At 40.6% G+C, this 27,103-nt stretch overlaps 1 protein-coding gene and 1 long non-coding RNA gene across 3 annotated transcripts in view; one reads left to right on the forward strand and one right to left on the reverse strand.

Moving 5' to 3' along the window:
* LOC138761279 (uncharacterized) overlaps positions 1 to 13,288 on the forward strand; it is a 35,267-nt gene extending 21,979 nt beyond the window's left edge. The window contains exons 2-3 of the long non-coding RNA XR_011356235.1: positions 10,190 to 10,354; positions 13,152 to 13,288. This is a non-coding gene — a long non-coding RNA (uncharacterized lncRNA). The remainder of the gene's footprint in view (positions 1 to 10,189; positions 10,355 to 13,151) is intronic.
* fbxw8 (F-box and WD repeat domain containing 8) overlaps positions 1 to 27,103 on the reverse strand; it is a 205,994-nt gene that overhangs the window by 93,680 nt on the left and 85,211 nt on the right. For both annotated transcript variants that reach the window (XM_069933151.1, XM_069933150.1), the window contains exon 6: positions 3,634 to 3,830. In XM_069933151.1, coding sequence (XP_069789252.1) covers positions 3,634 to 3,830 — 197 coding nt within the window. The remainder of the gene's footprint in view (positions 1 to 3,633; positions 3,831 to 27,103) is intronic.

Below are 27,103 nucleotides of genomic sequence, written 5' to 3' on the forward strand. Positions count from 1 at the left end.
GTAGGAATCTTGCCACTGTTCACATACCCATTCTGCAATGTGATTTTCCAACTCTGGCCAAGGGGTGATTTCTTTTCTCAAAGAACACAGCCTTTTTAGTATGTTTCTTAAAGTCTCTTCTTCCCCTTGCCAACTTCTTACGCACATCAAATTTTCTTGCAGCAGCGCAGGTTTTGGTTTTCAACTTAAAGCTCGCTTCATATTTTCATCCCATGCTGTGTCGTGTCAATGGACCTCCATGAGAGCAATCACCTTCAGCCAATGTCCAGTAGATCAATCTGCGTGATCTATGGGGGGGGGGGACATATATGCCGGTCAATGCCTCATCTCAGGGATCGCAAGCTTTGGGGGTTGCCCAGACATACCATAAAATCCTTGAAATAAGGCAGAATTATGGGGGTCGACATGTACACCAAAATATACAGTATGCGAAGCAAGTTTTTGTTCCTCCCAAAGAATTTGGCTGCAACACATGACAAAGGGAGATGGTAAAAGCAGATGATGAAAATGTCAATAAAATGGCATTTAGAAAGGCATATGAACAGGCAGGGAATACAAATCATGTGCTGGGTGAATGGGATTGGTTCAAATTGGCATCATGTCTAGTGCAAATGGTGGACGAAAGGATCTGTATCTGTGTATATTGCACTTTGTTTTATGAATTAAGAAATGTGCCTTCACCAGTGTCTTATAAGACCTTGTATACCTCCTTAAACTAAATTCTCTAACCTGAAAAAACAAACTTTCAAATTTTTATGTGAAAACTCTGGAAAGTATCAACAAATCTTACCAAATTCTCCTGCATCCCAGTAATAATTAAAGTGAATCTATGCTGCACTAATTTTAAGTATTACCAGGAATGGAGACCAAAATATTCCAGGTGTGATCTCATTAAACAGCTGTATAATTGCAGCCAGGCATTCTTGCTTTCATACATTCTTACTTACACTTGCAATGAAAGCCATTATATCAATTGCTGAGCGAACTGATGCACATTTATGAATCAAAGCAGTCTCTGCATTTTTGAAGGCTGGAGCTCAAGAACTAGCCAAATGTTCAAGTGTGGCTACGAGCATGGCTTCTAAGTAAATGTGTGGAAAATTGCCCAGTTATATCCTGAGCACAAAAAGGATAAATCCTCTTTGGCCAAATACACTCAATCAGTCTATTCTCAGTGCTCAGCAAAGTAATGACAGATGGGGACCAGCACACACTTTACCTGTTCAATAATCATCAGTCTGCAAGGACTACTCAGCTCCAGACAATCTTGGTCCAAATGTGGATTAAAAAATGAACTGCAGACTTTAAGTGATAGAGACCTGCTGCAGAAAACACATCAGTATATCACAATAGTAAAACCAAGGAGAATGGCAATCTGGGGAAAACTCTTTTTTTCGAGCACCAAGAAAAATGGGACAAGATTTGGAGCACAATCTTCTCAGCAACAGGACATCATTGAAAGAATTTCCCAGAAAATGATCCTTCATCTAATCCAAGTTTACCATATGAAAAGGGGATTTTAGCTGATGACAGCAGAGTGCTGAATTTCATTTACCACTTCTAAGTTATTTCCAGATCCATGAACACTCTGAGAAGGTTCAATTTTGTTCAAGTCCAAGCAAATCATTATTTTCAGCAAGGGGGAATTTACTTGCCTTTTCAAATTCAGACTCCAGAGTATTTCCATAATCTACAAGGCTGAAGTCAGCAGCTTGTTTGAATACTCTTCACTCGCCTGGAGGAGTGTTGCTCCAACAGCACACAAGAATCTCAACACATAAAAAATGTCAGTCAACTTCACTGGCACCCCTTCATTACATTTGGCATGCCTTTCCCAATTTTAGACTATGACAGATAGGTCCACAATCTCCATCAGTACCAGAGCACCACAGGGCTGTGTTCTTAGACCCCTGCTCTACTCACTTTAAACCTTCAACAATGTAGCTTGCTATGACAATAACATCAGCTACAAATTTGCTGACAATAGCATGGTAGTGGGTTGTATAAAGAAGGGGTCAGCATATAGGATGGAGATTGAAAATTTGGCTGAATGGTCCACAAACAACAATCTTGCACTCAATAACAACAAAACTAAGGAGCTGATTGTTGACTTCAGGAAAGTAAAGCCAGATTGGGGGAATCAGAGGTGGAGAAGATGAGCAAATTTAAGTTCTTGGAGTCACTATCTCAGAGGATCTTTCCTGGACTCCACGCACCAATGGCGTCGTGAAGAAAGCACGTCAGCGCCTCTACTTCCTCAGGAGTTTGTGGAGGTTTGTTATGACACCAGAAACCCTGGCAAATTTCTACAGAGATGTGGTGAAAAGTGTGCTGACTGGCTACATCATGGTCTGGTATGGGAGCATCAATACCCCTGAGCATAAAGCCCTCCAAAAGGTAGTAGACAAAGCCCAGGACATCACAGGCAAAACCCTCCCCACTATTCAGTACATCTACAGGGAACGCTGCATTGGAGAGGAGTAGCAATCATCAAAAACCCACACCACCCAATACACACTCTGTTCTCACTGCTGCCATCAGGAAAGATGTATAGGTGCCACAAGACTCACACCACAGATTCAAGAAGAGCTGCTACCCCTCTACCATTAGACAAACTCAATCAGAGACTCATTTAAGGGCTCTTACTTGTGCACTTTATTGATTTTCTTTTTGTTCTTTCTGTATTGCACAGTCAGTGTGTTTACATTCGTTATCTGATTACAGTTCTTTGTTTGCATGTTTACGCTGTGTACAGTTTTTTTGCACTACCAATCAGTGGTAAGTCTGCCACATCCACAGGAAAAAGAATCTCAGGGTTATATGTGATGTCACATATGTACTCTGGCAATAAATCTGGTCTTAAATCTGAAATGTGTTTATATGTCTACAAGAAGCAACGTAGCAAGAGGTCATGGATATTTTGGCAGTGCCGCCCAAACTCACAAATTCTTCCACTGTGAGAGACTGAGTTTCAACACACAAAAAGCATAATCAAGAGTTAACAGGATTGAAGAACAAATGCTACCTTTACATAGAACAGTCAAATTACTGGGATGTCAATTAAATCTTTAAAAGAAAAGCAGATAAATAGCTGTTTGAGAAAGCGATTGAAGCTTTTAAAGGTTTGTCAAAATAAATAATCATTCCTGTGCTGTTTAGAACACAGAAAATACAAGCCTGAAAAATGAATGTAATGCTAGTTTGGAGTTTTGACTGTGAACTCCAAATGATTTGGGAGAGGGTTTTCAGTATCATAATTTTGAAGTTACACTGTTGACAGTTGGATGCAAATAGGTTTGATGGATCAATGACCTTAGGTCATAACAATCCCTGCATTTCAGAAGCAATTAATTTCCTGAAGCTTTCTGAGACTTTTCAATAGAATAAGATGCTCTCTAAATGTAAATACTATTGTTTTATTCATATTGACATTTCTCCTGAAAAGGTTTGATTGGCTGATGGTTGTTCTTTCTTTGAGTAGCTCTCACCCCACAAAGCAGTAAACCATTTCATGGAGGCTGAGGGCACACAAACTTCTTGATTCTCTAATAATGAACAAATTCACAAAAGATTCACCAGTGACTCGAAAACAAATCAGTGTACACAAGAGAAACAATGGAAACATAAACCCACCAGTTTCTGAAGTTCAAATTGGTATGCTTTGTGCCAGTATCCCCTCTCATCACTGGATTCTAATCTCACTTGATAACTTGAAGAAGTTGCTATGACAGCAGCATCTGATGCAATAGCTATAGCCTGTATGTCCTGGCTATGCTGATAATGATGTATTGGTTCTCGAGCAAGGAGTGTGCTCCATATATCAACAGAGCCTGCAAGTGAACATGAACAAAAATGGTAGCATGTTTATACAACAATGACTTTTGAACATAAATGTTAATAGTTTAAATTTTTTTAAATAGTCTTCCACAATTATATTTAAAGTCCAGTATATTCAGTCACTCAGTAATTGATTTTAATTTTAAAAATGTGTACCATTACCCACATCACTACAAAATTTTTATAGATTAAACTTCACATCAATCTAGCTCAAAAGTGGCTTGAACATCATGTTTAATATCAACAAAACAATAACAGAATTCAATCCTTTTATTCAATTTATTTGTATTATAGGCATGGATAACTACAAATGATTTGCAGCTTGTAAATGACACAAAACTAGGAAAGTTTATAAGCAGTGGAGATAAAAATTACTAAGATTAAATATGTGGGGAAAATGTCGCAAATTAAATTTAAGTTGATCATCCACATTGAATTTAAAGTCTAAAACAGAGATATTACAAAAGATGAAAATCTAGCAAAGTACAAAATGACTATAAACTATAGTTTATTAAAGTTAATGAAGATAATGGAATTTTGATCTTTACCCCCAGAGGACTAAAATAAAAACTGTTGGAAGTTATGCTCTTGTTAGGCTTCAGCTTAAGTATGGAGACCAATTCAAGGCACAAGGCCTTAGAAAAGATGTACTGCACCCTGGAGGGACAGCTGCAGGAAGACACCAGAATGATTTCTGAACTAACAGGCAGCATACAGTACATTATCAGCCACAATTCAGCTAATGGTTTTCTGAACTGAATCACTCACAAGTTCAAGTCCCACTTCAGAGAAATGAGCTTAAGTATCTCAGCCAATATTCAAATAAAGCATTGAAGGGCAATTACACTATTAGAATTGCCATTTTTTCAGGTGAGATTTTAAACCAAGGCACCCTATGCAGCCTGTAAAAATCTCCACACCATTCTGGAGAACAGTAAGGAAATTATTTTCCCCCATATAGGTTAAAAATTAGACCCTCCAGGAAGGATGCTAAGAGGTATTTCCATAAATAAATAAAAAATGATGGCTATTTGGAACACACTCCTGCAAACAGAAAATTGAAGTCAGGTTAATGAATACTTTTACATTTTTATCTATCTAATCCATAATTATTCTTCTCAGTGAAGTTGATGGAGTGTCACCAAATTTCAAGGCAAAATGCTCAGGACCCCTCTGCAACGCATCCAACCAAACATGAGTAATGTCATATACATGCTGCAATTGTTTGATATCTAGCACCATGGCATGATACACAAATGCAGAAGTTTTGATTCTCGTTTGATGGTAATGATAGAATGAGGATATGCCAAGCCACAAGCTCATAAATTATGGTAAAAATACATTCCAAGGATTTTTGAAATACCACAGCCCACACGTTTTGAGCTGTTACCTTTATTCTTCATTAAAGCAATTTAGCACAGTGGTCGTGCCACACAACATTCTGATGGAGAGTACCTACCATGTTAAAAATCGGTTCTCACATTTAATGAAATGATTAAAAAATTTTTAAAATTAGAATTATAATTAGTATTACAGTCAGGTCCCAAATGGATCTTAAAATAAACAAATTCATGTCATTTACATTTATTTCTGATTCACAACATTTTTAAATCCAGAGTTGGCACTTTTTATACAGGACATACTCTAACCAATGAAACTGCCCTCAATTGGGATTTGAACCTGCAAAATCTTTCAGACCTCCCCAGTTAGTAAACCTTCTAGTAGTTTGCCCAAGTGAGATAGAATAACAGTGGATGGAAAGTTCCTCAAAAATGTTATTTTTATTTCACTTTTTAAATGTAGACAGACAGCACAGTAACTGGCCCTTCTGGCTCATGAGCCCATGCCACCCAAATACACCCTCTTTCTCTTTGGCTTGGCTTCGCGGACGAAGATTTATGGAGGGGTAATGTCCACGTCAGCTGCAGGCTCGTTGGTGACTGACAAGTCAGATGCGGGACAGGCAGACACGGTTGCAACGGTTGCAAGGGAAAATTGGTGGGTTGGGGTTGGGTGTTGGGTTTTCCTCCTTTGTCTTTTGTCAGTGAGGTGGGCTCTGCGGTCTTCTTCAAAGGAGGTTGCTGCCTGCCAAACTGTGAGGCGCCAAGATGCATGGTTTGAGGCGATATCAGCCCACTGGCGGTGGTCAATGGGGCAGGCACCAAGAGATTTCTTTAGGCAGTCTTTGTACCTCTTCTTTGGTGCACCTCTGTCTCGGTGGCCAGTGGAGAGCTCGCCATATAACGCGACCTTGGGAAGGCGATGGTCCTCCATTCTGGAGACGTGACCTACCCAGCGCAGTTGGATCTTCAGCAGCGTGGATTCGATGCTGTCGGCCTCTGCCATCTCGAGTACTTTGATGTTAGGGATGAAGTCGCTCCAATGAATGCTGAGGATGAAGCGGAGACCACGCTGGTGGAAGCGTTCTAGGAGCCGTAGGTGATGCTGGTAGAGGACCCATGATTCGGAGCCGAACAGGAGTGTGGGTATGACAACGGCTCTGTGTACGCTAATCTTTGTGAGGTTTTTCAGTTGGTTGTTTTTCCAGACTCTTTTGTGTAGTCTTCCAAAGGCACTATTTGCCTTAAGCGAGTCTATTGTCTATCTCGTTGTCGATCCTTGCATCCGATGAAATGGTGCAGCCGAGATAGGTAAACTGGTTGACCGCTTTGAGTTTTGTGTGCCCGATGGAGATGTGGGGGGACTGGTAGTCATGGTGGGGAGCTGGCTGATGGAGGACCTCAGTTTTCTTCAGGCTGACTTCCAGGCCAAACATTTTGGCAGTTTCCGCAAAACAGGACGTCAAGCGCTGAAGCGCTGGCTCTGAATGGGCAACTAAAGCGGCATCGTCTGCAAAGAGTAGTTCACGGACAAGTTGCTCTTGTGTCTTGGTGTGAGCTTGCAGGCGCCTCAGATTGAAGAGACTGCCATCCGTGCGGTACCGGATGTAAACAGCGTCTTCATTGTTGAGGTCTTTCATGGCTTGTTTCAGCATCATGATGAAGAAGATTGAAAGGAGGGTTGGTGCGAGAACGCAGCCTTGCTTCACGCCATTGTTAATGGAGAAGGGTTCAGAGAGCTCATTGCTGTATCTGACCTGACCTTGTTGGTTTTCGTGCAGTTGGATAACCACGTTGAGGAACTTTGGGGGGCATCCGAGGCGCTCTAGTATTTGCCAAAGCCCTTTCCTACTCACGGTGTCGAAGGCTTTGGTGATGTCAACAAAAGTGATGTAGAGTCCTTTGTTTTGTTCTCTGCACTTTTCTTGGAGCTGTCTGAGGGCAAAGACCATGTCAGTAGTTCCTCTGTTTGCGCGAAAGCCACACTGTGATTCTGGGAGAACATTTTTGGCGACACTAGGTATTATTCTCTTTAGGAGAATCCTAGCGAAGATTTTGCCTGCAATGGAGAGCAGCGTGATTCCCCTGTAGTTTGAGCAGTCTGATTTCTCACCTTTGTTTATGTACAGGGTGATGATGATGGCATCACGAAGGTCCTGAGGCAGCTTTCCTTGGTCCCAGCAGAGCTTGAAAAACTCATGCAGTTTGGCATGCAGAGTTTTGCCGCCAGCCTTCCAGACCTCTGGGGGGGATTCCATCCATACCTGCTGCTTTGCCACTTTTCAGTTGTTCAATTGCCTTCTATGTCTCTTCCCGGGTGAGGACCTCATCCAGCTCTAGCCTTAAGGGCTGTTGAGGGAGCTGGAGCAGGGCGGATTCTTGGACTGAGCGGTTGGCACTGAAAAGAGATTGGAAGTGTTCTGACCATCGGTTTAGGATGGAGATCTTGTCACTGAGGAGGACTTTGCCGTCTGAGCTGCGCAGCGGGCTTTGGACTTGGGGTGAGGGGCCGTACACAGCCTTCCGAGCCTCGTAAAAACCCCTGAAGTCGCCAATGTCCGCGCTGAACTGGGTTCGTTTGGCGAGGCTAGTCTACCACTCATTTTGGATCTCCCGGAGTTTGCGCTGAAGATGGCTGCATGCGCGACGGAAGGCTCGTTTCTTCTCTGGCCAGGACGGCTTTGCAAGGTGAGCCTGGTGGGCAGCTCGCTTCTTTGCCAGCAGCTCCTGGATTTCCTGGTTGTTTTCATCGAACCAGTCCTTGTTTTTCCTGGAGTAGAAGCCCAATACCTCTTCAGTGGATTGCAGTATGGCAGTCTTCAGCTGATCCCAGAGGGTTTCAGGGGACGAGTCCGTGAGGCGGATTGCATCGTCGAGCTTTGCTTTGAGGTTTGCCTGGAAGATTCCTCTCACTTCATCTGACTGCAAGTTTCCAACATTGAACCTCTTTCTGGGGGCTTTACTGTTCCTGAACTTTGGCTTGAAGTGAAAGTTGAGCTTGCAGCGAACCAGCCGGTGGTCAGTGTGGCATTCCACGCTGGGCATGACCCTGGTGTGGAGCACATCTCGTTTGTCTCTTTCTCGCACCAGGACGTAGTCCAGGAGGAGCCAGTGTTTGGATTGGGGATGCATCCAGGTAGTCTTCAGGCTGTCCTTCTGCTGAAAAAGGGTGTTTGTAATGACAAGCCGCTGTTCTGTGCAGAGCTCCAACAGGATGCGCCCATTGTCGTTGCACTTGCCGACACCATGCTTGCCCAAATACACCCATGAAACCAATTAACCTACTTACCCCATACGTCTTAGAAAGCCAAAAATCCAGTGATAATTACACTTTCTAAATTTATTACATTCCAATTCTTGCCATTAATTCATGAGGTAAGCCTATGCTAGATGACCCATTATTCAATTATTATTTCAGTTGAATGTGAAAATTTATGTTATTCATAATCAGAAAATCTGGTGTGTTAGCAATATTATTAGCTTGAAGAGGCCGGAAACTACTCTGCGAAATTACTTTTTGATGGGGTATGCAATGGAGTGAAATATTTTCTGAGAGCAGTTACAGATGCCTGCAGGTCCCAAAATTCTGCACACAACTGACGGAGTAGAAGCACTCTGCACAACATTGTACAGTAATCGGCACCACTTGAGTAGTGGGATGACATCATTCTAAGAGCAGTAAAAGGCATTTGCTGGCCAGCTCAGTTACTGTCTTGTTTTACCAGTTCAGCAAAAAAAAACTTTAGAAAAAGCATGCTTGAGTAAACTTGGAGCTTTAATCTCATTCTTTCAATGTCCAAAGAGGATCCATTTGGAGACAAAGAAATAAATGTCAGACTAACACAAAGTAATTTTTGGAACAATATGAGTAAATATATACTATTTTACTCTTCCATATTGATCTTTCTAGCTAAAATCTTCATAAATTAGTAATGATCTGACCAAAAATGACAACGTGTGAACTATTTGAAGTCAATGACCAACCAGGCTTTCACATCGAAATTGTCCAAAGAGATCACTTCTCAGTCAGTGCCAATAAATTGCACCACTATCTATTCTGAGAGGTTCCATCATTTTTCTTAGACTGCAGTGATAGTTTATCTAACTGTTGGGTATTATCAGTAAACTCCAGATTAGCCAAATTGTTTAGAAGAGATGAGGCTCTTGGAAGAGTTGTTTCAGTATCAAACGTAATCTGAATTATGTCCTTCCTGCAGTAACATTAGGAATTTACAGAACAGTATTTAGGAATGATTTTTTTCTTTAAATGTTGATCATCAGTGTAAATCAATTTTATCATTTCAGACAGTGTTTTCTACAATCCTGCACCATATTCAGTTCCAATTTAATCCTCATAGCTAATGCGTCTGATAATCTGACATTTCACTGATGGCCAGACATAATCAACTCAAGCTGAGTCTCGGTTTACAACTTAGCAATCAATAATTAATGTCTGTTTTGTGCTATGATACAGTTGTTGAAATAAATCACCTCCCTCTCTTTCTTGTTTGTTGCAAAAGATCTCTAAACTCAAAGAGTTGGAATCAATATAAAATGCATTAATGTGGATGGAGCAGTGACTGCATAAGCAAATCACAGGAATGAACAATAGATTGTGACTGAGAATGTAATAGCTAATGATTAAAGCCATGTAATATATTTGTATAAAGATGTGCTAAAAATTATCTGTGACCTCGAACCTATGGGGTAATGTAGCAATTAATATATTTTCATACAGGATGAAAAATTTACTGCTGTCAGCCAATCTTCTATCCTACTCATTAGGGACTTTGGTTTCTGGTAAATTTCTCTTCACAATGTATCATCATACTTGCATTTAAAATAGGTGATTGGAAAGCAGAAACCAAAACAGAAAATACTGGAACTGCTCAAGCAACATCTGCAGACAGAGTAACAGTTGACATATGCAATTAAAGACAGGTCAGTGACCTAAAATGTTAATTCTGTTTTTATCTTCAGTTGTTTTTTTTTGTTTTTCTTTTATATTTCAGATTTCCAGTATTTTGCACTTTTTGGCCTTAGATTTTAGCTGATTCGAGACTTGTCAAGTTTCCCATCTACAAAGACCTGTGCTGGATTTCACCATAGCTTACAACAAAGTATAAATTATTTGGAACATTTTCCAATATTTACTGCTAAGATGGAACTAAAGGCAGGTATGTGGTGCTTCAACTGCTTTTCATGTGGTTATTTCACTGGTTTCTGAAAGGTAACTGTCTCAACATTATCTCAGATTGCAACAAGAGTGACGATGACAGGGATCCTTTTAAACTTTGATTTTATGAACACAATTTGCATGTAACTATCCTCCATTCATTGCAGTTTTCAAGAAAATTCACCCTGCTGTTATTGAGAGGTGTTACTGTAGTTTCTGTCATCTCTTTTCAGTAAACACACTACTTTTTGATTTAATGACTTGCTTTGCCATGCAATAGCTGGGAGACACATGTCCAATATAATCTCTGGTCCAGCCATTCTCAACCTTTATTTGGCCATGCTCCCCTTAGGATTCTGCTCAAAGTTTATGGGTCCCCTTCCTTGTGAAGCAGTTGAGTTTAGTTGGTTTCTTCTGTGCTTCTCTCCTACTGACGACATAGAAAACATGCAAAATATTTTATGATTTCAGTTCAATGTGCTATGAACCCCATCGAGAATGGCTGGTCTAGTTCATTAGCTGACTGTATTATCAGTAAATAATCTGATCATTTTTCCCATCCAACTCTGAAAGAGTGTCACATTAATTGACTCAACTGGCAATTCTTTAGGGATGGTTGTACTTTTAGTAGTTTAATTCTGGTGCTGATTTCTCTTTTGACTTCATAAGAAGTTAACAAATAAATTAAATCTCCAAGAATTAAAATAAATGCAGTGCTGTACAATTAAATAGAAAGTAACACATAACTATTATTTTATAGCTACCTAGGATGGACGCCAATTCAACATATTTGGCAAAATCCCACTTGAAATATAAATTATTTTAATAATAATAATGTGCAAATGGGCCAGAAAATTCAGAGGATCGTAATAGCTATAAATGTCAACAACCTTCTGGGTGGTTTACATTCTACTGCCTCTTGCTTCATAACTATCTATCTAAAATGTTTATTGCCTAGTTAATCAATAATGTTGGCCCTGAAAGGGAACAATTTAATATGTTCAATCACATTTTTTGCATTAAAAAAAATTGGATTTTTTCCCACTTTCTTTTGCATTTGATCTTCATTTTCTCTGTCCAATCTCTCCATTCCTCTCAGATTTTCTTTCTGCATACAAGTTGGCTCAAATTCACTCTAATTTTCTGTTGTTTTTCTGGTTCTTTTTTTAATACTTGCAGCAAGTTGATCGTCAAAATGCACAGTTGCTCACTCATTTACTTAAGGCTCAGATGCTTCAATGCCCTAGCCAAAGCATTATAAGCTTGCATTTCCGATAAAAATTCAAGCAGGGAGGCAGTAAAAGGCCTGTCATTAAATGCCATGCAATATCACTCCAACAAGTTTAAAGTAGTGGGCGAAAAACAAGCTGAAGGAGGAGCTCAGTGGATCAAGCAGGATCTATGGAAGCATTATTGACTTTTTGGATTGAGACCCTGCATCAGGACTCAGAGTGGAGAGAGAAGAAAGCCAGCATAAAGAGGAGGGAGGAGTGAGACAAGGGCTAGAACTCGGTGAATCAATCAGGTGAACTCCTTTGTTCTAAATGGTGTTGAACCTCTTAATAGTTTTGAAAAGTTCAATTCACCCAGAAAAGTGAAGAGCATTCCATCATGCTCCTGAATGTCAAAATGGGTATTATAGTATTTCTTGCTCGAGAATATCATTGCCTGAGGCTTGATGGCACAAATTAAAATTCCCTCCATCATTTCGCTGACGATTGAGCGTGTTTCTACTGGGACACCTCGTATCACCGCAAATTTTTGTCCCCCGCATCAGCTCGTATTTTACAACTACCCGAACTGTTTCTACTGAGCGATAAATATGCGGTGATGCAGGGTGATGCGGGGTGATGCAAGATGACCAGGAAGTTGCATATTTTAAGGTCACATATCAGGTCATTTTGTTTTCCCATCCAAAATGCCCTTCACCATCATTTCCTGCCATTTTGTGATCAAGAATCGCTGAAGATTAAATCTCCAGTTGATACTGTCCGACATATTCCAACAAAGAAACGAAAAAGTTATTATAACGACAGACAAGCTTGATGTTTGTCCAGGGAAATTACTCCAATTTAACGATACACAAAGGAACAGCGGAGGCGATATGAACGCAGTATAGCTAGCTAGTAGGGAGCTTGTGCAGTATATATATGCAATAAGATAATGCGCTGTGCCGGTGTGTGCATGCAATGATCAATTGAAAAGCGCGGGCGAAAAATCGAGACTTCTGGTACACCGCGAATTTGTTACTCGCTGTGTTTCTACTGAAAAATCGTCCCTCGCATCACCGCGCATCGACCACCTCAAAAGGTGGATGACAGAGCACTTCGCATCATCGCGCATCGACCACTACCCGATGTGTTTCTACTGAGGAAAAATTCGAGGTGTTACTTCACATCACCGCGCATTGCCCCAAATTTTCAACGCTCAGTAGAAACATGGCCAATGAGAGTAGAGTAACTGGGCAGTAATTAGCCAGATTAGATTAGAACCACATTTTGTGGACAAAATACACTCATGTAAATTTCCATATGATCAGCTGGTTGCAAATATTGTAACTATACTGGATGCTTTAAATTGAGGTGCAGATGACTCTGAGCTCAAGGTATCAGAACTGATCAACTGGGATATGAGCATTCATTCATTCATCTGAGCCATTTATTGATATTGCTTTGAGTGAATGAAAATGGCTGAAGACAGACATCTGTGATGGTAGAGTCTCCGCTAGAAAAAGAGAAGATATTGAGTGAATAATCATTTGGTTGAGTATTGTTACAATGTTTCCACATTATCTTTAGCCTCCTTGTGTAGGTCTGACCTGGTGCACGAACAGAGAGCAAAAGTCCCACTGCAAGTACTGAGTAACTGCAACATGCTCCTGGTCAGCCATTGGACTCCAGGGGAAATTCAGCACACAAAAATTTCGAGCAATTGAGGATGCTTATACAGATTGAAACCGTCAAGCAATTGAAAGAAACTGCAATAAATACTGTAAATGCAATAAACACTCCATCTTTGTTTAACGATTGAATCTCACAGCAAGGTTAATTCAGTGTTGCAATTATCTTTTGGAAGCTCAAGAGGTATACAAAAACACCACTGTGATTTTTTTAAAATCAAAATTTAGTACTTGTTACATTAGAAATGACTAAATTTAGTTCCTGAATAGGCTACGGTTCCAACTTAACATCACTGCCAAATATTTCTTCATACAAAGTATGTATTCTTCATCACTTATCTATTATGTAATTGAATATTAATGACACTATTAATTCATATTTAACATAATCAAAAATAAACACATGGAATAGTGAAGCTGCACATGGAATATTATTTCAACTACTGACCACAGAATGACCTCTTTAAAAAAAAATTATATCCAAGAAAGAGAATACAACAACATGAATAATTAATAATAAGCACATAATAAGTGTGTAAATTCACGCTGGTCAGATGAATTTTGAGATGTATTCTGTTTTACATTTAAACAAAACCCTGTTGTTTGAAATATCTACATACATTTACTTTATCACTCACATGGATCTTATACCCCAATTGGAGATTAAATCAACTTTTTGTTAAAAACAGAACTTAGATACATGGATAAAACTAAAGACATAATGACCTGAAATTTCACTAAAATATTAGCAGTTCCAATTGGATTGCTCGCTTTCAGTTCAGCAAGTTTGGGCCTATCACAGAATTTCCAGAAGTCTAAACAAATTATTATATCGTTCAGTCTGATGCAAAAAGCTTCTCACACATTTCTTAGCACCTGCATTAAGTTCAGAGATTCTATTCATTTTAATGGCAAAGAACAATTGGAAGGGAGTGGCAAATTACAAGTAATTTATTTAAATATTTAATAATGTGCTTAATTGGTTTTTTTTAGATTCATGAACATTCATAAATTTTAGAGAAATTCACAAGCGTTCACATTGACAGTTAATCAACATAGCTTAACTGGCTCTTAAAGATCATGTGGAACTGACTTTTTGGTAGAGGTTTAAGCCAGGGGTAGACCTTTTCCTTATTTGTGGAGGGACATTCTTGTATTTTCAGACAGTTCAGAGTAGATTCACTTGACTGATTCCTGGAATGAAAATGTGGACCTTAAAGTTTGGAAGAGTGAGAGACCGCCTTATAAATTTCCTCAGGGGCATTGACAAGCTAAGAACAAAGGGGATATTTTGCTTCACCGGGGAATCAAGACCAATGGGGCACAATTTCAGAATAATAACTGCTTATTTAAAATGGAAATGAAAAGAGTTTCTTCTCTCATAGGGTCATGAATGTTTGGAATTCTCAATCCCAGAGAACTGTGAAAATATATAAAGTTAAGATGGATAAACTGAGAGTCTAAACAGGGAATGGAGAGGAGTTGATCCTACAAGGAACACATGGCCTACTCCTGCTCCTGTTTGTCCTTGCAGCAGAAAAGATCATTTAGTCCTTTACACCTGAAGCTGTAAAATGAAATATCTTTTTGCTATTTCGATCGAGCTTCTTCGTGTCCCCGTGGGAAACCAATGAGGAGTGCTTCACTCATAGCACTCTAAATGAATATGCACTGTAGATAATGAAGTATGTTTACAAGCATTCAAATAACTAAAAGTAGAAATTGTTTCTTTTAAAACAGGAAGATGGAAGAATACACAAATAAATGATAAGCATGTAAAGCACATATTGGAAATTCACTGCGGTTCAAAGAGAAAATAAATGCATCATATTTGGGTCAAGAGGCTTCAGCAAGTAGAGGCTGAAGGGATGCTAGAGGTAGGGTCTGGTAAGATCTTTTCATAATAACCCAGAATAAGATGTTGGAAAGGGCAGCAGTATGCTTCAATTACAGGACGTGGGAACTCTGATGACTTCACCTTCAGGAGGTGCATCCAGCTGCAGCTCCTTACAGACTGTGTTAGGGAGCTGGATGAACTCCAGATCATTAGGAAGGCAGAGGGAATGAAAGACAGAAGCTATAAAGAGATAGTCACACCGAAGAGGCAAGGGACAGGTAGCTGGGTGACTGTGAGAGTGAGAAGGAGCATAGGCAATCACCAAAGAGCACTCCTATGGCTCTTCCCCTCAACTTGGATGCTTTGGATATTGTTAGGAGGTTCGACTAACCAGGGACAAGTTGTAGTGGTCAGGTCTCTGGCAGAAACTGTCCCTTCGGTTCAGAAAAGGGGAAAGAAAAGAAGAGCTATAGTGATTGGGGATTCAACAGAGGAACAGACAGGAGGCTGTATGATCAAGATCAAGATTCCTAGATGGTATGTTGCCTCCCAAGTGCCAGGGTCAAGGACGTCTCAATTCAAGACCATAGCATTTTCAAGTGGAAGGCAAAGCACTCAGCTATCATGATCCTCATTGGTACCAATGACATAGATAGGAAAGGTGATGAGGTCCTGAAGAGGGAATATATGGTGTTTGGAATAAAGTTAAAAAGCAGGACCTCGAGGATAGTAATTTCTGGATTGCTGCCTGTGCCATCTGTCAGTGAGGGCAGGAATAAAAAGTTATGGCAGATGAATACGTGGCTGAAGAGTTGGTGCTGGGGCAGGGGTTCAGATTTGTGGATCATTGAGATCTCTCTGGGGAAGGTCTGACCAATACAAAAAGGATGGGTTGCACCTGAACAGGAGGGGAACAAATATCCTGCCGGATATTGCTTGGGGATGGTTTAAACTAGTTTGGCAGGAGGATGGGAACCAAAATGAGAGAACAAAGAATATGGCAGATGATGAAAAAGTTGATGCAATGTGCAGTGGGTTTGTGAGGAAGCACGGGCAGTGGAGGGAGCAGTTGGAGGGTTTGAAATATATTTATGTCAATGCAAGAGGCATTACGATGCTGTGCCTGTTACAGAGACTTGGCTGATGCAGGTACTGGGATTTAAAAGGGATAGGATGGGAGGTTAAAAAAAAGGGGGTAGAATTACTAATCAAGGATAGTATCACAGTTGCAGATAGGGAGGACATTGTGGAGAGGTTATATAAGTTGAAGTCAGAAACAAGAAAGGAGCAATCACTGAATGGGGAGACGTCAACTTCGCAAATATTGACTGGCACCTCTTTAGTGCAAGACGGATAATGGGACAGAATTTGTTAGGAGTGTCCAAGAAGGATTTCTGACACAGTATGTGTTAGGACAAGCCAACTAGAGGAGTGGTTATATTAGATATAGTACTGAGTAATGAACCTGGACAAGCGACAGACCCTTCAGTGAAGAAAGATTTCTGTGTTAATGACTCCCAAAACCGATAGATGAGGTTAGGAGTGGACTAAATGATAAAGTGCTTAATTGGGGTAGGGCTAATTACAATAGGATTAGGCAGGAACTGAGGAGAGTAAATTGGGAACAGATGTTCTCAGGGAAAAGCACAGAATCAATGTGACACATGTTTCAGGACCACTTGAATGGGATACTGGTTTGGTTTCCCCCACTGAGACAGGGAAAAAGATGGTTGGATAAGGGAAATGATAAAGGTGGGGCAGAAGATGGGATGTACATGGATTTTAGTATGGCATTTGACAAGGTAGAATAATTTGACATAGTAGAGTAATTCAGAAAGTCATGAGGCATGGGATCGATGGAACCTTGACTGTGTGGATTCAGAATTGGCTTTACTGCAGAAAGCAGAGGGTCATAGCAGATGGAACATATTCTAACTGGAGGTTAGTCACTAGTGGAGTTCCACAGGGATCTATTCTGGGATCTCCATTTTTTGTGATTTTTCAAAAAAATAAATGACCTAACATAGAGAGTGATGGGTCAGTAAGCTGCAAAGGTTGGAGATGTTGTGGATAGTGTGGAAGGTTGTCATAGGTTACATCAGGATATAGAAAGTTTGCAGTTGGGAAGAAAAGTGGCAAAATGTGTTTAGCCTGAATGTGTAAAGTGATGCATTTGGGAAGGCAGAGTACATAGTTAATGGCAGGATTCTTTACATTGCAGAAGAATAGAGGGACCTTGAATCCAAATCCATAGTTCTCTCAAGGATGCTGCACAGGTTGTTAGGGTACTTAAGAAGGCTCTAAGTATGCTGGCCTTTGTTTGTCAAGGGATTAAGTTCAAGAATCATGAGGTAATGCTGCAGCTCTATATAACTCTGGTGAGAGCACACTTGAAATGTTGTGTTCAGTTCTGGTTACCTCATTACAAGAAGGGTGTGGAAGCTATAGAGAAGGTGTAGAGGAGATTTAGTAGGATGTTGCCTGTATTTAATGAGGCAAAATTAACAAAGCTAAGGGTTTTTTTTCTTTGAAATGAAGAAGGATAAAAGATGGCTTATTAAAAGTCTACAAGATTATGAGAGGCATAGATAGGGTGGACAGCCAGCATCTTTTTCTTGGGGTGAGATCAGCAAACACCAAAGGCCATCTGTACAGTTACGAGCCCAAAGGACTCCAAAACCCAGCAGCAATAGATATTCACCACGACAAATGTTTACTTAAACAAAAGTTATTTTTTAATTATCTTTAAACATGAAAAAAGAATCAAACTTTAACTTATCACTATTAACTTAACTAATATAACTTAACTAATCTAACCTAACCCCCTTCTAATTCTAAGCACACATGTATGTAATGTGTGTAAATTTAAGAAAAGTTCTTTGGTTTACAGTTCAATCTCACTTCTCATTCTTCCAAGTTCACTGATTGCAGACAATTCTTATACTGTGCACAGAATTTAACATGTATAAAGTTCACCAGGCTTTGGTGCTCGAAAAGTAAATGTTTACCACTCAAGAAGGTTCTCGTAGGGTTTGCAGAGAGAGATGTGTTGTTCCAGGATTTCCACAACTGAGGTTCCACCATTAGTCACCTCAATGTCTTGCTGATGAAACTTGCCCCGTCAGAGATCTTCAGATGATAACCTCTTTTTTTCAGGGTATCACACAGTTCCTTTCCGTTCCCCTTATTCCAAGAGAAACATCAGACAAATAGCACTTCCAGCCATCCGCCACTCTGGAGCTTCTATTTCAGTTCCAACAAGCTTCTCCTGGCTTGTTACAGCTTTCTGTGTCACACACAGTCAAAGACTCCCTTCTGTTCTCTCTCTCCCTCTCTGAGACTCAAACTGTTAGGCAGCATGTCCTTTTCCCTCTCACTTGCAAAACCCCTGACCTTCTCCAGCAAACAATAGGAGTTCCTCTTTTGGTTAATCTGTTGTTTTAGGTAAACAAGAACCTCTCAATGACCTTTCTGTGAAAAGGTATTAGAAGACAGCCTGTCTCTTGTTGTGGCTTTAAAGACAATAGTCCATTCATTCACTTCAATTAACAGCCACTTGTGAAATCTCCATAGCATTCTTCATAACTTCTGTAAAGTCACTGTGAATATAAAATCTTCAGTATTTGAAATAAGATCTGTTTTAAAGTGTGTGTATGTATGTAACCTTCTCTAATTTTACCAATTTATCTCCCAAAAATATTGCTAAATATTCTGTCACAGAATAAAGTGAGGGAGGAAAGTTTTGGGGAGATGTGAGGAGTACGTTTGTTTTTTTTACACAGAGAGCAGTGGATGCATGGAATCCATTGCCAGGGTGATGGTGGAGGCTGGTATATCAGGGACATTTAAAAGACTCTTAGGCAGGCACATGGATGCAAGCAAAATAGAGAGTTAGTAACGTGAGTCAAGGAAGGTTTTCTTGGTTCAGTAGGTTTTTATGGATCAGGACAACACCATGAACTGAAAGGCCTGTACTGTGCTGTAATTTTCTATGCTCTAAGTACCATACATAAAGGAATTTCATTAAGTAAAGAACATACCGGTAGTTTACAAAAGTTTGACCTTCGAGTTAAGAGAATAATTAGCCCAAAATATATATAAAGATGCTCATCATCCCCAGTTGCCTGTTAAAATACTTCATTAAAACTATTTGCATTAACCTTCATTGTATGTACAAATTTGAACTGCTCTTTTTTTTAAAAAAAAGGCCATTCAAGGACATATACAGATTCAAGATTTCTTTATTGCTATGTAAAATAAAAACGAAAATGTAATATTAAATAAAATTTCCTTCTGTCTCCCATAAAGCAGACAAAGCGTCACTATTAGTATTGCCCAGTGCCCCTTACATTAAGAAAGAAAGAGTAGCAGAAGAGAGTCCCTTCAGAGACATTAGAGTCCCTTCAGAGACGTTGAGTGTCCGTGGATTTGCTTCCAGCGTTCCCACAGTCTCTGCAACTGCACAGGCTCCAGTTTCATTTGCAACCCAAACTCCAGTTCAACATGATCAGGAAGCCTTCAGTGGCTGAGGCCCTTCAGGAGCCCATCTTGCACTTAGTGCCCTCTTGAATCTTGGTTCTGTCAATCCCTCGACTGCAAGATGTTGACTGCCTACAGCCTGTGTGCGTCCTTCAGCTGCTGAACCCCTCACTAGTCTTCTGCTGTGGTCATCTTCCTGTAGGGTCGTCTCCTCTGCTTCTCAAAAGGGGTTTCTGGTGCCATGGGCCGATCTGCTGCTCTTCCGGAGTGTTCAACCCTTGTGGCCGCTGCCAAGCATAGGCACTCCCATATTGGGCACAGACCCTGATGTTGCAGGATTTTATTTGATACACCGTCGGGTCCTTTAAAAAGCCTGTACAGAACCCCCAGCAGTTGAACCTTGTAGAGCACAGCTGTGTCTCCACCCCCTGCTTCCGCGGGTCCAAACTAGCAGCGACAGTTCGACTTCAATCATCAATTCCATTTTTGTTGCCAATTACAACACCAGCCAAAATAATGAAGGGCCCATCCCATGCTGGCCACGTTCTCTTCTCCCTCGTCCCATCAGGGAGAAGATTCAAGAGTGTAAAATTGTGCCCCATCAACAGGCTTAAAGACCATTTCATTCCCACAGACTCAATCAACTCAACAACAGTGCTCTCATGCTGCCCTTCCTCGGTACTGATACGACTTTTTCACTGCAGCTCTGTAATCATGCTCTTCCCCCTTGTGCATTTTTGAGACGACTTGCTCACAGAAGAACCATTCTCACTGTAATAGTTACAATCTGAGAAAAAAAACTTGAAAAAAGAGTATCACCTAACTGGGGAAATTATGATTACGTATATTTGGTAATTAAAACAGAAATGACGTTACCATTGTTTTGATGTTCACATTGAATTTTACTTCATGCTGGGCCGTATGACTATAATCTATCTTAGTAGTTCTTTGATTTTCATTTTCAATTTCGTGCTTGGAAATGAAAAAGGACAAGATTACTAATCTTGAATCATTAAGTCAAGGCTTAGCCAAAATCAAAGTGTGCCATTACCAGGGCAAATTAATGACTGGTGATTTGATTTCTTTCACTGCAACTAACAACAGGAAGCCAATTGCCTTAATCGCCAGTCCCATTCTGACCACTTTTCATGCACACCTGCCCTCTGCTCATCAAAATGAGGCAACAGATTGAAAGTTGAGACTACATCATGCTTCTCTGATGTCAAGTCCAAGTCAAACAAAGGGATCCACAGTATGGGAAGCAACAGAAGCATATTTAATGATAAAAGATATAATAATTTAAAATATATAAAAGAATGAACTTGCAGCATTCCAAATTTACATTTATTTTACAATGCATTACTTTGTTAAAGTTATGAATGAAAGATTATTTACTAGCAATAAATAATTTAACACAAAATCAAAGCAAAATTATGCAAATGTACAAAAAAGATAATGTTCATAAGAGTAAAAGAAATAGAAGCAGTAGTCGGTCCCATCTGGCCCTTTAAACCTGCTTCATTATTCAATGAGATCATGGCTGATCTGATGATAGGCTCATCTCCACCTCCTGCCTTTTCCCCGTATCCCTTAATTCACTTACTATGTGAAAGTCTATCCAACCATGTCTTAAATATACTTATTGAGGTAGCCTCCACTGCTTAAATGGGCAGTGAATTCCACAGATTCACCATCGGAAAAGCAGTTCATCCTCATCTCCATCCTAAATCTTCAACCTTGAATTTTGAGGTTCTGTCCCCTAGTACTCGTCTCCCTTACAAATGGAAATAACTTACCTACTCTATCTTATCTATGCCTTTCTTAATTTTATGTTTCCATAAGATCCCCTCTCATTCTTCTAAATTCCAACAAGTACAGTCCCAGACAACTCAATGTCTCCTCATAGGCTAACCCCTTCATCTCTGGAATCAACCTGGTGAACCTCCTCCATACGGCCTCCAATGCCAGTACATCCTTCCTCAAGTAAGGAGACCAGAACTGCATGCAGTACTCCAGATGCAGCTTCACCAGTACCTCGTACAGTTACAGCATAACTTCACTGCTCTTAAATTGCACCCTTCTAGCAATGAATGCCAACATTCCATTTGCCTTCTTGATAGCCTCCTGTACCTGCAAGCCAACCTTTTGCGATTCATGCACAAGCGTTCCCAAGTCTTTCTGCATGGCAGCATGCTGCAATCGCTTGCCATTTAAATAGTATTCTGATCTTCAATTTTCCTTCCAAAGTGGATAGCCTTACATTGGCCAACATTCTACTCCTGCCCACTCACTTAACCTATCTCTATCTCTCTGCAGACTCTCCATATGCTCTGCACAATTTGCTTTTCCACTCAATTTAGTGTTATCACCAAACTTGGATATACTACACTCTGTTCCCCCTCTGCCAGATCATTTATGTACTGTACAATGTAAACAGTTGCAGGCCCAGCACCGACCCCTGCAGCACACCATTCAACACTGAATCCCAACCAGAAAAACCCTGTACCCCAACTCCCTGCTTTCTATTGGTTAACCAATTCTCTATCCATGCTAATTTATTACCCTCAACTCCACGCATCCTTATATTCTACATAAGATTTGTATGCGTCACCTTCTGGATTTCCAGGTAAACAATATCAACCTGCTCCCCTCTACCTTTCGCGCTCATGATATCCAGTAAGTTTGGCAAACAAGACCCGCCTTTGCTGGATCCATGCTGTGTCTGCCTGATGGATCCCTTTCATTCTAAATGCCTCACTATTTCTTCTTTAATGAGAATTTCAGGCATTTTCACAACTACAGATGTCAAACTAACTAGCCTATACTTCCCTGCCTTTTGCCTACATCTTTTTTTAAATAGTGGTGTGATATTCGCCGACTTCCAATCCACCGGGACCTGCCCAGAGCCCAGAGAATTTTGGTAAATTATCACCAAAGCCTCAACTATAACTTCTGCCATTTCTTTCTGCCTGAGATGTATTCCATCAGGACCAGAGGATTTGTCTATGTTTAGACCCTCAAGTTTCCTGAGTACAACTTCTTTAATGATAGTTATTACATCCAGGACCTCATACCCATTACATATGCCTTTGGCACGTTCAACGTGTCCTCCACTGTGAAGGGAAAATTCAAAGCTTCGGCCATTTCCTCATTACCCAGTATTGATTCCCCCTTCTCATCTTCTAAGAGACCAACCTTCACTTTTATATAATTATAAAAATTTTACTGTCCATTTTTATATTTTGTGCAAATTTTTTAAATCATAGTCGATCTTCCCTCTCCTTCATGGTCCTTTGTTGGTTAAAGTTTTCCCAATCTTCTGGTTTCTCACTGCTCTTGGCAACTTTGAACGCACAAGTTTTTAATTTGATGGCTTCCTTTATTTCCTTAGTTATCCAGGGCTGGCTGTCCCCATCCTTACTGTCTTTGCTTTTAACTGAAGTATACTTTTGTTGAAGACTGTGAAAAATCTCTTTGAAAATCTACCACTGTTCCTCAACTGTCTCTCCATAAAGCTTGCATTCCCAGCTTACCCTGGCCAAATCCTCCCTCATCCCTTGTAGTTTCCTTTGTTTAGGCATAATACAACAGTTTTAGACCGCACTATTTATATGATAAATATGATAAACTCAATCACTCTTTCCAAGAGGATTGCTAACTACAAGATCGCTAATTTTACTTATCTCATTGCACAGGACAGATCCCTTGTAGTTCAAGGAACATGGAGTTCAAGAAAGCCATCACGTATGTATTCTATGAAGTCCTCCTCAAGGTTGCCTTGATCAACCTGATTCACCCAGTCTAAGTGCATGTTAAAGTCCCCATCGATAACTGCTATTCTATCCTTACATGCCTCTGATATTTCTTGGTTTATTGTCTATGCCACATTAATGCTATTATTGGGTGGTCAATAGACAACACTCACCAGTGATTTATTTTCCCATTACTATTTCTAATCTCTACCCAGATAGACTCAATATTATCATCTCTCACTATTGCCCTGATCTCATCCTTAACTAAGAGCACTACCCCACCTCTCTTACCTTCCTGCCTGACCTTCCTATTATCTGATATCCTGAGATATTTAATCCCCAAACCTCTCCACCCAGCAACCATGCTTCTGTAATGGCCATTAAATCATACCCCTTTATACTGATTTGTGCCACAAGTTCACTGACCTTGTTTCGAATACTATGGGCATTAAAATATAGCCCTTATACTCATTGTGTTTTTAAAATATGGTAACCTTTGTCTCTTTTGCACTTGAATTTTATCATCTCTACCCTTACTTTTCTCTTTTTTAACTTTTGCTTTTACTTTATCCACATGCTTCCCTTTTACTTTATCCATCTTTCTCCAATCTGTTGAACCCACCCCCCCCTACTATTTAGTTTAAAGTCCTGTCCAGAGTCCTAGTTTTGCGATTCACCAGGATCTATGTCTCATCACGGTTCAGATGGAGCCTGTCCCCTTTAAACAGTTCCTTCCTTCCCAAATACTGGTGCCAATTTACCTTGAATTGGAATCCACTCCTCCCACACCAATCCTGCTTGAGCCACACATTTAATTCTCTAATCTTCTGGACCATGTGGCTCAGGCAGTAATCCAGAGATTACCACTTTTTTGGTTCTTCTCTTTAATTTCGTACCTATCTCATCAAATTCTCTTAGCAGAACCTCTTTCCTGGTTCTACCTATGTTGTTGGGACCCACATGGACCATGACAGCTGGATCTTTTCCCTCCCACTGCAAATTCCTCTCCAGATCAGATAAAGTACACGAGCACCAGGCAGACAACCCAGCCTTTGGGATGCTCTGTGACTGAGAACTTTGTCTATTCCCCTAACTGTACTATCCCTGATTACCATTACTTTTCTCTTCTCTCCCTCTTAAATGGTTTCTTGAACCAAGGTGCCACAGTCAGGTGGCTCATCCTTCCTACAGCCCACTCTTATCCACATAAGGAGCAAGAATCACAGACTTGTGAGACAAAATCAGGGCTGAGGCTCCTCCAACACTGTCTCTTGGATCCAGGCCCCTCTCCTTTACTATATTCCACCACCTGTTAACATTTCTTCACCAAAGAGGAACAAATCTATCTGCTCTTGTTACAAGAACCTTTGCGATGTCCTCATCCTGTCAGGATGCTCTGCCTGCAAATCTGCTGACTTCATGTTGAAGAGTTTATTAATTAGATAAAAAAACAAATGCAATTGAGGACGATGTCCAAATACACTCCAAGGAATGTACAATTCAAGTTTCCCAACCAAAACTCCTCACCTCCTGTTTGGAAACCCACCACATTAAGTATCATGGCTATTATTTCAGAGATTATTTTTTTAATTGTGAATGTGAAGATATACAAATGTAATGTCAGAGTTATTTTTTTAAATCACTACATTAACATTTTAAAATTCACTACTGGTACATTAATGGTGTTAAGTTTTTTTTAAAGATTTAATTAGGATTATCTGAGATTTTTGGCAACATTTATCGTGATTTTAGTCATGCCTGCACTGCATTTTCAGTGCAAATTTGCAAATTATGTGTAATTTTAGACCAACAATTCTAGCACTGGTAGATCTTTTCAAGAATGTGACAATTTTTGCAAAAGAATTATTGCTCTGGTAATATAAAAGGAAATAAATCTACCAATTGATAAATCTGAGAATCATGTATATATATCAATCACATAACTTTTAAGCATGAAATAATAGGCTGACGGGTACTTTTCTTGGTACAAGATGTGGAGACAAAGTATGATTTCATTGGTTTTTAAAATTTATGTAGATTAAAACGTTGTTAGCATCAGCTGTAAGCATGAACAAAAAAATGGTGCCGATGACCTACGGCGACTTCCTGCGGCCTGCAGAAACCCCGTTACATAAGCAGGTGTGTCTTGTGGAATGCTATCTCCCGGGTGAAATGGAGATTCCGGATGAAAATGGAAACAACGAGAGATACCCCACAGCTGTGGCAGGGACTAAATGCCACAACCTGTTACAAAAACAAATCCAGTAAAGTAACAGACGGCAAAGCTTCTCTCCCAGAGGAACTCATTGCCTTCTATGCCCAATTTGACGACAGTAACAGCGAAGAATCACCCCTCCGGACTCCCACGTCCCCTGATGATCCCATCCTGTCCATATCTGAAAATGACCTGCGTGCTGCCTTCAAGAAAGTTAATCTGAGGGAAGCATCCAGCCCAGATGGAGTACTGGGCAGAATATTAAAAATCTGTGCTGACCAATTTACCAAGGTATTCAATGATATCTTCAAATCTCACTCCAGCAGGGCATGGTACACACCTGTTTCAAACAGGCATCAATCATATTGGTGCCCAAGAAGAGTGCAGTAACCTGCCTTAATAACTATTGACCAGTAGCTCTTACATCAACAGTGATGAAGTGTTTTGAAAGGCTGGTGATAAAACATATCAGCTCCTGTCTGAGAGGTGACATGGATACATTCCAGTTCGCCTATTGTAGTAACAGGTTTACAGTGGATGACATCTCACTGGCTCTACACAAAGCCCTGGAACACCTAGACAGCAAAGATGCAGGATGCTCTTTATCGACTTTTCTTTTCTTTGGCTTGGCTTCGCGGACGAAGATTTATGGAGGGGTAATGTCCACGTCAGCTGCAGGCTTGTTTGTGGCTGACAAGTCCGATGCGGGACAGGCAGACATGGTTGCAGCGGTTGCAGGAGAAAATTGGTTGGTTGGGGTTGGGTTTTTCCTCCTTTGCCTTTTGTCAGTGAGGTGGGCTCTGCGGTCATCTTCAAAGGAGGTTGCCGCCCGCCAAATTGTGAGGCGCCAAGATGCACGGTTTGAGGCGATATCAGCCCACTGGCGGTGGTCAATGTGGCAGGCACCAAGAGATTTCTTTAGGCAGTCCTTGTACCTCTTCTTTGGTGCACCTCTGTCACGGTGGCCATTGGAGTGCTCACCATATAACACTATCTTGGGAAGGCGATGGTCCTCCATTCTGGAGTCGTGACCTACCCAGTGCAGTTGGATCTTCAGCAGCGTGGATTTGATGCTGTCGGCCTCTGCCATCTCGAGTACTTCGATGTTAGGGATGAAGTCGCTCCAATGAATGTTGAGGATGGAGCGGAGACAACGCTGGTGGAAGCGTTCTAGGAGCCGTAGGTGATGCCGGTAGAGGACCCATGATTCGGAGCCGAACAAGGGTGTGGGTATGACAACGGCTCTGTATACGCTAATCTTTGTGAGGTTTTTCAGTTGGTTGTTTTTCCAGGCTCTTTTGTGTAGTCTTCCAAAGGCGCTATTTGCCTTGGCGAGTCTGTTGTCTATCTCATTGTCAATCCTTGCATCTGATGAAATGGTGCAGCCGAGATAGGTAAACTGGTTGACCGTTTTGACTTTTGTGTGCCCGATGGAGATGTGGGGGGGCTGGTAGTCATGGTGGGGAGCTGGCTGATAGAGGACCTCAGTTTTCTTCAGGCTGACTTCCAGGCCAAACATTTTGGCAGTTTCCGCAAAACAGGACGTCAAGCGCTGAAGCGCTGGCTCT

Source organism: Narcine bancroftii, chromosome 4 (assembly GCF_036971445.1).
Source record: "Narcine bancroftii isolate sNarBan1 chromosome 4, sNarBan1.hap1, whole genome shotgun sequence".
Taxonomy (NCBI): Eukaryota; Metazoa; Chordata; class Chondrichthyes; order Torpediniformes; family Narcinidae; genus Narcine; species Narcine bancroftii.